The 13,843-nt window shown below is 30.7% G+C and overlaps 1 protein-coding gene across 1 annotated transcript in view; it reads left to right on the forward strand.

Annotated features, from left to right (window-relative positions):
• The window catches only part of NAV3 (neuron navigator 3), a 490,821-nt gene that overhangs the window by 178,025 nt on the left and 298,953 nt on the right, over nt 1-13,843 (forward strand). Inside the window, 1 exon segment of the mRNA XM_074270837.1 lies at nt 6,357-6,540. Within this exon segment, the coding sequence (XP_074126938.1) occupies nt 6,357-6,540 (184 nt within the window).

The raw sequence follows: 13,843 nt of genomic DNA on the forward strand, positions 1-13,843 counted from the left end.
GAAACGGAGATGAGAAGAGAATATGTTTAAGAGAAAGATGTCCTTTCAAAAGATATGATGTCAGGAATTAGAATCTTATAAGTGAGGGAAAGAAAGTAGCTAAGTTTCATTAAATACAGAATACATGGAGGGAAGTAATGGATAATTTTCCAAAGAGAGTAGTTTGTAACTGATGAGGAACTTTAAATACTAAAAGAGTTTGCATGTTATCCATGTGATAGCTATAGCATGTACTAGGAGAGTGACATGGTCAGATTGTACTTTGGTAATATCACTTTGGTAGTTATGTAAAAGATGGATTGTTCCCCTGCATGGTTCTCATCTAGGGAAGAGATTCCCCCTTTATAGTGTTCATTGGTTTTGTTTCTTGGCAGGAAAGTACCTTCTTGTATAACAAGAATTTTTAATCCATGGTCCTTAAACTACCTTCCTCTCAGACCCTGGACTTTTTTTGTGAAAAGAATATTTTAATAAATTCATTTCATTATAATTAGTTTACTTTGTAAACATTCTATTACTCTCATTTTATGCACTTAGAAATGCTGTTTTGAGAAGGGATTCATTGATTGCACCATATTGCTAATGACCCACAAGAACTTAATAAGCTATACTTTCTACAACATGTAGATAGAGCCATTACATGTAATGATAAACGCTATTACAGCAATGATGACAGCTGTAAAATTGAACTTATCTATTGCTCTTTCTGCTCCTGGCAGACACTATTAGAGTGCACAATCTATAACAATAGGGCTCCCCATTATTCTAAGCTTATTAGAATAATAAAAAGTGACAGATTTGGGGGATCCAAGAAGGAAGTTCAACCCTGACAAGAGGATTAGGGACACCTTCGTGGAAGTTTCATTTCTGTTTGAATTAGTTTACTAGGTAAGAGAATGATAGAGGAAAGATTTAAAAGACAAAGCAAAAAAGATTTCAGCAAAGGCAAGGGCATCAGGAAGAATGGGTAGTATACAATGAACAAATTCACTTTCTTTCTGTTCCTTAAACACAATGTATAGCACCCATCATTTATAATTCTCCGGATCCTCCATCTTTAAGTTAAGCCAGCCCATCTGGGTCTTCAGGGTGACCAATAGTTCTCTAAAATTTCTTTCTCTACACAGATTTCTCCCAATTTCTGAGATGTGTTTTCCTCTTCACTTCTACCTATGGGAATCCCTAATTTCCTTCCCATTTATTTCAAATATCACCTTCTCCATGAAGCTTTGCTAGTTCTTGACTGCTTGTGCATTAGCCTATTTCACTGCCTTCTCAATCAATTTTCTCATGTCTTTTGTATTGAAATGCAAACTTCATAATGTTTATGTATGCATAAAACAGGGACAAGAAAGTATGAAATGTGAGGCACATATTATGGTATACATATATAAAGATAGTATGACATAATATATAGTAAATTTATATAAACGTATAGATACATATGCATATTTTGGGCAGCTAGGTTGGACAATAGCCTGGAGTCAGAAATACCTGAGTTGAAATCTGGCTTCAGAATTTCTTAGCTGTTTATCCCTAGGTAAGTCACTTAATTTGTTTGTCTCTATTCTTTATTTGGAAAATGAACTGGAGAGGGATATGACAAACTATCCTAGTATCTTTGTCAAGAAAAACCAAAATACAAAAAGGTAGGCATTATTGAAATAACTGAAGGACAACAAGACATATATTGCATATAAAAATATAACATTATATAATAAAATATGTAATAATAGAAAACATATTCTTCATATTATAGTATATAACTGTGTATGTATAATATATTGTTAATTTCTTGAGGAAAAGGGACACATGTATTTTTATATACTTATTAAATGCTTCTTGATTGCTTGAATACTAAGAGTTAGCATCCACTAAATGTTGTTATGTGCCAGACTCTGCACTAATTGCTCCTCACAACCTCCCTGTCGGGTAGATACTAATAGATACTAACATTATCCTCATTTTACAGATGAGGAAATTGAGACAGAGATTAAGTGACTTAAGCTGGGTCATACAGTTATTGTCTGAGACTGAATTTAAACCAAGAGCTTATTGAATTTATATTCAGTTCTCTATTTACTATGGCAGCTATCACACATCTGCTTAATGAAATAAAGAATACTCTGAGTACAGGAAAGGGAGAAAATGTTAGATAAGACTTGAAGGAAGCTTATGAATAATCTTTCATGGAAGTCAATGAAGTATTTTTACTTAATATATAAAAGGCCACTACTTAAGATTTTGGAAGAGAGGAATGATAATGCCAGTTTTGATTTGGAATAAAGTTTGAAAGTATTTAAAATAAATTTTAAGGACATGCAGAAATGCTTTCATTTAAACTTGAACTGAAGCATAATTTTTTGTTATTTTATTTTGTTGTTTTGTAATGTGTATTTTCTTTTGCAATAAGACCAATATGATTTATTTTTGCATGACTTCAGAAATATAATACACTATAATAATAGTGATTGCATTCTTAAGGAATGAGGAAAGGCAGAAGAAAGGGAGAGAACTAGGAACCCAAAATTTAAAATATATATATATATATATATATATATATATATATATATATATATATATATATATATATCTTTTCATGTAATTGGGAAATGTCTGACAAAATAAACTAAAATAGATTAAAATAAAAAATATAAAAAGTGAATTTCATAATAGCAGGTTGCATACGTAGATAATATGAAAAAGATCTCTAGATTTTAGAAGACAATTAACCCTAATATGAGTCAACAGCATGACATGGATGACAATATATGTTTGTGTTTGTATGTATATATGCAATGCATATATAGATATACATGTATACTCATGTGTGTATGTTGATATATGTAGATTAGACTCAAACACATGCATATGTGTCTACATATGCATATCTGAGTGTATGTGTGTGTATATATATATGTATATATATATATATATATATATGTACATATGTATGCATCCATCTTAGTATGCATTAAGTGAACTGCAGTGTGAAAGCTAGATTTTAAATTCAAGTTACCTTACCACAAGGAAAGAGCTCTTTACAGTGTACTATGTTGTTTTTGTTTTCCTGTGTTTAAAATGGAAATCTTTATCTTCTCCCATATAAGACTTTTACTTTTCCCCTCTCAACTTCTCTATCTCTGGGCATGACATCACTTTTTACTTAATAATCTGTGCAAACTCAACAAAAAGCTTGCATATTTAAAGGTGAAAGAGATCTCAGTGGTCATCTAGTCCAGACTCATAATTTCAGGAAAATGAGGCAATGGCAGGTGAAATAAATTGTCTAAGATCACTTAAGTGGTCATTATCAGGGGTGGACATACTCATACTCAGCAGACTTTAGCCCTTTTTTTCCCCCTCTTTGTTCCTGCCATTTCCCTTTTTAATTTCTCTTACATCTGTCTCTTCTTTCATGTTATATTCCAATTCTGCTGATTCAGGCTCTCATTTTTTCTTATCTTGATTATTGCAATAGTCTTCTATTGATCACGACTTCTGTTGTTTTCCCCTTTTTATCCCTCCTTCATCTAGTTTCTGGAATAATACGTCAATCACTAAATATGTTAAATATGTAAGTACTATATAGTACTTTCTATGTGCCAGGAACTTTCCTAAGTGGTAGGGAGAGAAATAAAGGAAAAAGACAATTCCTTGAACATGAAAATAACTATGTACAGACAGGTTGTATTATAGATAAATTAGAAGTAGGAGGGGCAATGTTATAATTAAAATAGGTCATATCATGAATAGAGGATTGAGTTCTGAAGTCAGGAAGCTGAGTTCAAATTCAATCTCAGATTATTACTAGCTGTATATCTCTGAGCAAATCACATAGTAAATAATTCCTTCAGTTATGGAAACTGAAAGATGAGGATCAAACCTATATCCAAGCTTGTAGTGAAGATCAACTGAGATAATATTTGAAAGTACTCAAAACAGTATTTGACATATGAATAGACATTTAATCCTTGTTTGTTTCCTTCTTTTCTTTAAGATTATTTTTTTCTTCTCTATGACCATATTGCCCCTTTCTTTCTAAAGTACAGTCTTCATGAAGGCAGGGATTATATCTCTTTCATTCTCATCACTTAACATAAGGCCTTGGATATAGTTGATATCTAATAATTTTTTGTTGATTTAGTAAAACTATATTTTCAAACAAGAAATCATAGTAGTATTTTAAGAGTTTATTAAAACCCTAAACTCAGTGTAATGTTGTCACTTGTGCTTTGTTTTACACTGGGGAGAGGTTGAAAGAAAAATAACTTTTCAGGAGTTTATGTTATGGCAGCAATTCTACTGAGAAGCAGAGGTGATATCAAAAGCCAAAAGACAGCAGATGAAGCACTTTGTTAATGCAACCAGAATACAAAATCAAACACAAAGCTTTGAAATCACAGAGTGATTTATTTTATTGCTTCTTCTAAGCCATATTAAAAATATTATTACAGTCTCCTAGGGTTTTTTGTTTTGTTTTGTTTTTTTGCTTTTATTCTGCTTATTTATTTTTCCCTAGTCAATTTAAAATATAACTACTATAATAAAGGTCAGCTGCAGGTTGTAACTGGCATGCTTATTATAATAACAAATAAATAAATGAATAAAACTCAAATGTAACTTTCAAATGCTGGCAGCAGCTGTTCCATTTTAAAAAATGTTTAATCATATATCTAAGGTAAATAATTATAATTATAATAACTGTCCTCTGATGTCTCATCATGCATTGGTGGTGATCCTAAGTTCTAAAAGTCAATATAAGCAAGACATAAGCTCTGGCAAGTATTACTAAGTTGCATGTCAACTACTCAATCAATGAACTACCTCAAGCATCTGTATATGAAGCACTGGGATAGATGCTGGGGTTTCAAAGAAAAGAAGCAGGTATTTGGTAAACTGGATAGAATGACAGGCTTGGAGTCAAGAAGACTTCTCTTCCTGAGAAGACATTTCTTATATCTTCTGCCTCAGACATTTACTAATTGTGTGACCCTGGTTAAATCACTTAACACTGTTTGCCTCAGTTTTCTCATCTGTAAAATAAACTAGAGAAGGAAATTACAAAGCACTGCAGATTCTTTCTTATGTAAACCATAAATGAAGTCAAACATATGTGAAAACAAATGAATAGCAACAACATACAAAGAAAAAGTGAAATACTCTCCATCCTCAAATTACTTATATTCAATGAAAAGATAAGGCATGTACATTTCAAAGGAAAATTGCCACTAGGTAATGAATCTTTGGGCCAAAGAAACTCTTGAAGACAATATATTAAGGACTGCTCTTTGTCAGCAAGGCAGATACCCACAACAATGAAATATTAGACTTTGAAAGTTTTGTATAGGAGACAAAATGTTGGGGAATAAAGAATTTATTTGAAGGAATAAAATTTTGGGGAACAAAGTATTCATTTATCACCTGCTAATTATCAAACACTGGGCAATTAGGATAATGATAAAAAAAATAAAAAATAGAAAGTCATTACCCCCCAAATGAAGTCATTAAAATGGAAATTGACCTATAACTTTCATTTAGAAAAACTAAATCAAAATCTCAGTCTCCTGGATGTTGTGCTCTTGTATTAGGAAAATCTCATTAATTTGTGCATATACAAAAAAATTGCTTGCAATGGCCAAGAGAAGGAACCTCTCATGCTAGAAATTCTGTTGATGGTTTGTTAAGTCCAGAGAAAGAACTGATAAATAGAATATGTATAGAATATTTTTACATACGTATTTATATACACAAATCTATTTGCATTTAATAATAGCTATCTGTGAGATGGGCAAGAAAAACAAAGAAATTAACATGAAAACTTTATTATATTTAAAAGGCATAGTAAATTATACATAATAGATTTGGAGTTACATATGCAATCATTTTATTATACTATGTTATAGTAATTCTTGTTTTATTCATAAATTAAGTAAATAAAAAATTAAACTCCATACCCATTGTCAACACTATAAAATATAGGAATAATTTCTTAATATACTTGATAGTAAGAACCATTTCCAGATCTGTAGAAATGTGACTGAGGTAATATATTGTAACAGATATTTTAAAAAGAAGCCACTAAGCTTTTGTTTTGCTTAAAGAGAAATGAGAGTCTCTGAGTGAGCAGAAACAATTCTCTTTTAATAGTTTTTGAAACTATTCTCCCAACCTTATCACTATTTGGATGTCAGGTTTTCTCTCAAGACTTACAAATTATGATATCTAAAATTTAATTAGTATTTTCTGTGCACTTATAATAATGATGATGATGATGATGATGATGATAGCAGCAGTAATATCAAATTAAATTTAGATTATGGTATTTATATTTTCCTTTTTTTTTTTTTAAACAGAAATAAGAAATGGAAATTTGAAAGCCATTTTAGGGCTGTTTTTTAGTTTATCTCGGTATAAACAGCAGCAGCACCATCAACAACAGTACTATCAATCTCTAGTAGAACTCCAGCAACACGTTAGTCATCCATCACCACCAGCTGAAGTAGGCCAGTCCAAAACTCAACAAGATATGCAGTCCAGGTAAGTTGGATGTAGGGGAAGAGGGGAAGATTCTAGCTGATTTTGATCAGAAAAAAAAAATAATAAATTAAAGGTGTGTTTTGACAATCCTATGGGATAAACTTTAAAGAGTCAAGCTTGATTTGTTTATTTGTTTATTTGTGTCTTCTAATTGATAATCTTGTGTTTTTGTAACTTATTTATTTAATCCATATTTGGGAATAAAAACATTTTGGACAAGTGGTGTACCTCTTCCTTTCTGTGATCCCTTTCCTTTTCTTCCTACAATAATAATGTGTGTTAAATGTGTTTTTCTGCAGGAGACATGACAGAAATATATTTTATATACCTTTTTTATTCTTGAATTATGTTGATGAATTTGAACTGTCACATTTTCCTTCATTTTGGACTTTTTTGACAGTTTAAATTGATGAGATGCTGATGTTATTTTTAAAAATCTAGTAAGCAAAACAAATAATTGGCTGCTTTATCTTTGTTTTGTGTGTGTGTGTGTGTGTGTGTGTGTGTGTGTGTGTGTGCGTGAGTGTGTGTTTAATTCCTTCCATGTAAGTGTTTGTGCATGGGCACAGAGGCTAAGATGCTTTCAAACACCTAATTTTTCCCTTCTCCCTCCTGATAGGATCTTTTCTCCCATTCAAAATGAAGTATAATTGTGACAGTTCCTTCCTAAAAGCTGCTTATGACTTGCCTCCTGACCTGCCTCACCTGAAGAAAATCACCGCTAACAACACATATATATACATACATACACACAGTAATCTTAAAGCTGGAAACTTGAAAGGTTTCATTTTGCCTTAGATATTTTAGAAATAACTTTCTATTTAGCCAAAGTATTTATAAAATTCTTGTACTATTTTTGTCATTCTTATTTTCAATTACTGACCTGTTAGTATCAACAGAAATGTTGCTTCAAATGTCATCTAATTCAGAATCTCTGTCTGACTATTCATCTACTAAATGTAAAAAATCATTCTTGAAATTGTGTTCAGATCTTATTTACCTGCATATTACACTTCCCTTTATTATTAGCTGTAGAAATATTGAAGGTGTCCTGCTAAAACATCACAAGTTATCTGATGAATATTATCCTTCATCCCTTCTAAATGCAATTGTGTGGAAAGTGAGGTGATTGTTAAAACCTCATAGTAGATTGTTGCAGAATCAAATAAGATTATACTCATCAAATTTGTGATGAAGACATTTTCTGTTCTGTGAGTTCTTTGGGCTAAATAAAGAATAGAAGGAAAGCCTCTAGCCAGAATGGGGGAAAAAAGTCATTCACCTCTCTTTCCTCTTTTGGGTTTTCATATTCCAACTTACAATATAAAAGTAAACATCATTAGTAAAAAAGATTTCCTAGAGTTCTTTTTAAGCTATTGAAACAAACAGGAAGTTGACATGGTAACTAAATATAATAATAATAATAATAACATATAAAAATAAAGGGATGAAGTTTTTAAAAATGTAAGTTGGTTTAAATAATTGTCAAAAGATTTCATTAATAATGCTTTACATAACTTTTAGCCTTTGGCAAATAAATATTATTTGTTTCTTGAATAAATGTGAATCCCAGTTTTTTACTTCATATTGTCAGTGTAGTGATAGCTTATTTCTTTGGGAAATCTCTAATTCTTATTGACATTAAATATATTTTCATGTATTCCATATCATATATATGTATTATATGTACATTTATATGTATGTTCATATGAGTTAAGAAATGAAAATTTATTAAGTGTATTCCATATATTGGGCATCTCAGCACAAGAATACAAAGAAAGGCAAAAGAAACTCCCAGATTTCAAGAATCTCACACATTAATGGGCAAATGTAAAAACAATTCTTTTGATAAAAACAATATATAGGATAAGTTGGAAATAACAAAAAGAGGAAAGCATGAGAATAAAAAGGAATCAAGGCAAACTTCTGGTAGAAGGTGAGATGTAAACTGGCACTTCAAGAAAGTTCAGGGAAATTCAGAAAGGAGAACATTCCATTCAAAGGGACAGCTCTGGACTCTGGAGAATGGGATATTTGATCAAGCAATATCAGTGAAACTGGTATCACTGGAGATGAAGTTAGCTGATCAGGACAAATATTGAAATATATGAGCCAGACGTTTTTGACTCAAGAGTGGTAAGGACTTCCTATTCTAGTTTTGCAAGGGAGTAGTTTGCCAGAATCACACAATCTTTATTAGAAGTAGGGTCTGATCTAGGTCTTTCTTGACCCTAAGAAAGATTTTGTATACTGCAAACAATTTGCTTTGGAATATAAATTAACTTTATGTGTGTTTGGGCAAGTATATCACTCTTGATAGAAAGTAAGGTCTTTGAGGCAGGGCCTTTTTAAAAAATTTTATTTAAATGTATTTTTAAATTTTTTGTCTTTGTATTTGAAATACCTCAGACCATGCCTGAATAAATGCTTTTTGATTAATTGATTTCAGGAAATAACTATAATAATTCTATACCAATGTTCCTACTCTACTTTTTCATTTCTATTTTTTTTTCTGTTATATTTTTTCTAATAAGAACTCATTTCCATCTCACCATGGACCCTCGGCTTCCTTTAAAAACAGTAGCCATTTTGGGAGCTGGGAAGGGGATGGGAAAGAAAAAAAGACAAAAAAAAAAAAAAAACAAGAAATTTTCATGATAACTTTTATATTTAAAGGAATTGCAAGTTGTATTTAGATTTGCAGCTTCTTTTGCAGTCATTTTTTTAAAGTTATTCTATATTGTGGATATGCTTATTACATAAATTAAAAAATAAAAATAAAAGCATTAGTGGCCTGATGGTCAAAATGCTACTCCTTCTCCCTAACTTTATAGATCTTGAGCATCAATTAAACTGTTTGTATTAATCCTAAATAGTTTATGTGGAAGCACATAGATCTGAAATAACATTTTAAAAATAAGATGCTACTTGATGGCAAAATTAGTACACTGAGCTTATAGCACTGTTCTTAAACTCATTCAGCAATGCTTCAAGGTCCTTTGGTTCTCTGTTCAATATTCAACAAAGGTAGCCCTGAGAGCTTCAAAATATATTTCTACATGTTTGGAAGTTCTGGCTTGTGCCCAATGGTATCTATGTCATGAGCAAGAAATAATCCCAGTACTTAATTTTTCCTGCTTTTTATGGCTGACCCTCAATGATTAAGAATGTTCTGACTCCTCCTCTCTTTATCTGTGAACCTCTGACTACTTTTAGTGGGAAACTCTTATGGTTCCTCTTTGATGTCAGTGTTTTTTTCCTTCTCAGTTATTCATATCAGTGATGAGTGCTTCTACAAGGAAGCTAAATGATGTAGTGGATAGGGTGACAGACCTGGAGTTGACTCATCTTCCTGAGTTCAAATCTGGCTTCAGATACATATTAGATATGTGACTCCGAGAAATACACTTTACCTTGTTTTCCTTGGTTTCATCATCTATAAAATGATTTGGAGAAGGAAATAGCAAACCAGTCCAGTACCTTTGCCAAGAAAGCCCCAAATGAAATCACAAAATAGAAAATGCTACTGAAAATTCTTCAAAAAAGGACAATAATAACAATGGGTTGCTTGATTTACTTTGTCTAATGAACTCCCAGTGAGGAATATTCTTCTTTTTTAGCTTATCATCTTTAAGACATGTAGTTTTAAAGAGTTGCTTAGAATACTTAAGAAACTTAAATGCCTTGCTTAGGGTCAAACAGCCAATATTTCCAGAAGTAGAATTTCAGCCCAGGGTTTCCTAATTTTTATTCTGACTCTCTATCATCTTCCATTGCTTTTTCCAACATTAGCATCTCAGAAAAATTTGAGATTTAAAATAATTATAAATTTAGAATTAATCTAAGGCATAATGGAATATTGAAATAAGGCATAATGGAATATTGAGAGTTCAAGTAAGCTTTAACAGGATATCATTACTTGTTTATAAGATTTTTTATGAAATAAATTTATGAAGAAAACATAATTGGAAAAGGCAGGGATTAGTTTTGTAGTAACAGTAAGAGATAGCATACTCTGCTAACATCATTACCTTATTGCTACCAGAACCAGAGGAATACTGCCAATTGATGGAGAAAATTCTTTAGATAGGATTGTGGAAGAATTTGAATTAAAATGGTATAAGGAGGAGGAGGATAAGACATGTAAACAAACTGTGATTCCCTGCCTCTGAGGAAGGAGTACCCATACAGACAGAAGTAGATATCCATCACAGTATCAAGTATAATTTATATTTCCTTTTGGTAATTGTGAAAAGATACTGGAGTGGTTTGCTATTTCCTTTCTGGCTCATTTTACAGATAAAGAAAACTGAAGCAAACAGGGTTAAGTGTGTGTGTGTGTGTGTGTGTGAATTATATTTTCCTACTATAACCTAAGATATACCCAAAAAAAATCATGTAACAAGAACAATAATAATAGGTAACATCTAAATAGAACTTACTAAGTGCAAAGCACATACCTAAGTGCAAAGCACATACATGGAACAATGTATCAAACATCACAATTTCTTGAAATATTGAATATCTATGCTGGTTTTTCTCTTTCCCTCTTTATATTGTAATATCTATTGTAATAAAGAATAAATATATATTCAATGTTTCATTGACCTTAGATTATAGTAGTAGTGGTAGAATCTGGAGGTCAGAGAGTATAGATTTTTGGTCCCTTTCTTATCATAATTCTAAATATTTTTTCAGCATTGTTGAAACAATTCAAAACTCCACTAATGTGTTTCTGTTCTTCCTAAGTCCCTGAAAATGCTAACTATTCCCATTTTTCCCCATTTAGTTTTATATAATTTAAAATAATTATTTCTTAGAACTTATTTCAGTCAATCTAGAAAAGAATTATTGCCTATAATTCTGAAAAATAATATCTCACAAGAAAACACTGAAATTGGGGGATATCATTTAGGATTATTATTGCATACAGTAATAAAATTTGACCTTTAATCCTTTCTTTGTTTTCAGTAGTCTTTTCCTTTATATTCACCATTTATATCCTTCTAATTGAAGTTTCCAAATGCAGAAGGACTGGCATAATGGAAAGATGGGTTGTTCTTTACTCAGAGGTCCTAGGTTCAAATCTCATCTCTATTACTTATTATGTAAGTTAATATAGACAATTTGCTTTCCTTACTAGTGCCTCAGTTTTATCATTTATAAAAGTTGGAGTGCACTTCTTAGGACATAATCCCTTCAATATTTTTATTTCCAAATCTACATGTTTCTATAAAAAATATTTCTGGTCAGGTTCCCTTCCTGAAAATATCTTGCTAAGACTATTTACACATGATAAGTATTCATCTTAATTTTTGTTAGACAAAGTCAAATGATTTGTAGAAATTTGAGATTATAAGATGAATTATTCAAGAAAACTTACTACTCAGGTTAGACCAAACCATCTCAAAATTCTGTTCTACCACCAAAATCAATAGAACCAAAATTCTATTCTATCCCTATCCACATAGTAATGATCTATGACTATAACTGGCATCTTATATAGCCAATTTAATATAAATCTATTAGGATTTTATTTTCAATCTAGAATTATCTAGATAATCAACTTTATTCTATACCCTTTATATGTGTGTGTGTGTGTGTGTGTGTGTGTGTCGGTGTATGTATAATGGCATTCAATCCTTTTTCTTCTCCTTTACATTCTTTTTAATGTATCCAAAATTATCATTCCATTGGGAAAAAATAACCCTGTTATTTGACTTGACATAAATGGATACTACTAAGTAAAAGTCATTGACTGTGTCCTATTTATCTTTATGTCATCAGTAGTACTTTACATATAACTTTGCATGTGGTACCTGTTTAATCAGTAGCTTCAGAATGGATAAATATGATATGATGTAACATTCTTTTAAGTATTGTACTTACTCTTGATCTTGAAAACCACTGTTTATATTATTCCTGGGATAATTTATCTTCAAAAATTTTGCTGAATTTTTGTCATTAATTTTACAAGGAATAAATTGTAATTTTAACTAAGAATTTTTTTTTCTTAGAACCTTAGAATATTATTAGCATGGTAAACATTAGATAATGCCTAATGAACTTTATCTAATTTAAATAATGTTCATTGTTCCTGAATATACTGAAACCTGGAGAGGCAGCATGCTTGTAAGGACCACCTGGACTAGAATAGAAAATTGACATCTCTAGTGATTTTCCCACTAAATCCCATGCATCTTATTCTTATCTGAAGATAGAACATCTTATTTACTATTTTAGAAATTATTTCCATTGATTGTTTCCTTCTACTTTATAAGTTAATTAGATTTTACCTTTATATTTATTTCTTAGAATTAATTACAAATTGATTGAACTTAATCATTATTTTTATATTTTTACATTGTTATTTATTATTAAAATCATCTATAAAATAGGTTGATATAGTTAGATATTTAGATCACTTTTTCAGATTCTGTATATATGCAGCATGTATTGACCTGTAAATGGGGTTAATAATAAAACCTTTCTGACACAATTGTTGTGAGGAGCATAATGTCTGACACAGGGTAAGTGATTATTAAATGCCTGTTCCCTGACATGAAGGGACATGTCTTATGAAAGACAAAATCTTGCTTTTTCTCTATTAGATATAATCTTATTAAATTTGATCTTATGTTATAGCATACCAAGATAATTTTTAATTATGTCTTTCATCCAGTATAGCTATAGGTTGGTGCTATTAAGAAATTATCAAATTTGATTACTATGACATAGATTCTTTTATACAAGCCAAAGCTCAAGAGCAAGACATTCCAAAATGGACCAAAATAGAAATAAAGTTCATAAAATAAATAAGAAATGATAGTAAGAAATTAGTGCTTACCATGAAAAAACAAAAGTACTCAATGAAAAATTGCAATAATATGTTAAAGTAGGATATACTGACTATGTCAAGCTAAATCTTTAAAAATAAAAACATGTTGGGAATAATAGCAAATTTTGAATATGTTTAGATTGAAATAGAATAAAATTTGAGATAAGAAAAAGAAAATACAGTAATATTAAATAAAAATTTGACTTTTATATGAGCTTAAATTGATGTAGTTTTTAGACAAGAAAACTTTATACAGTTTATACAGAAAACTTTGAGATAAATGGATTCTTATAATAACTTCAATCAGAAATTTCAAATTCTATAATGAAGATAGTAATTGATTATTGTTATTTAATAGCTGTACGCAGAAAAGTGTATCTTTAAATATTTTCCTTGGAATAAGAGCAGCAATAAAGTGTAGTAAACAAAATGCAATTTAAGCAGGGAGGCCCCTTTTTTGTAATT

Source organism: Sminthopsis crassicaudata, chromosome 5, assembly GCF_048593235.1.
Source record: "Sminthopsis crassicaudata isolate SCR6 chromosome 5, ASM4859323v1, whole genome shotgun sequence".
In the NCBI taxonomy this organism is placed as follows: Eukaryota; Metazoa; Chordata; class Mammalia; order Dasyuromorphia; family Dasyuridae; genus Sminthopsis; species Sminthopsis crassicaudata.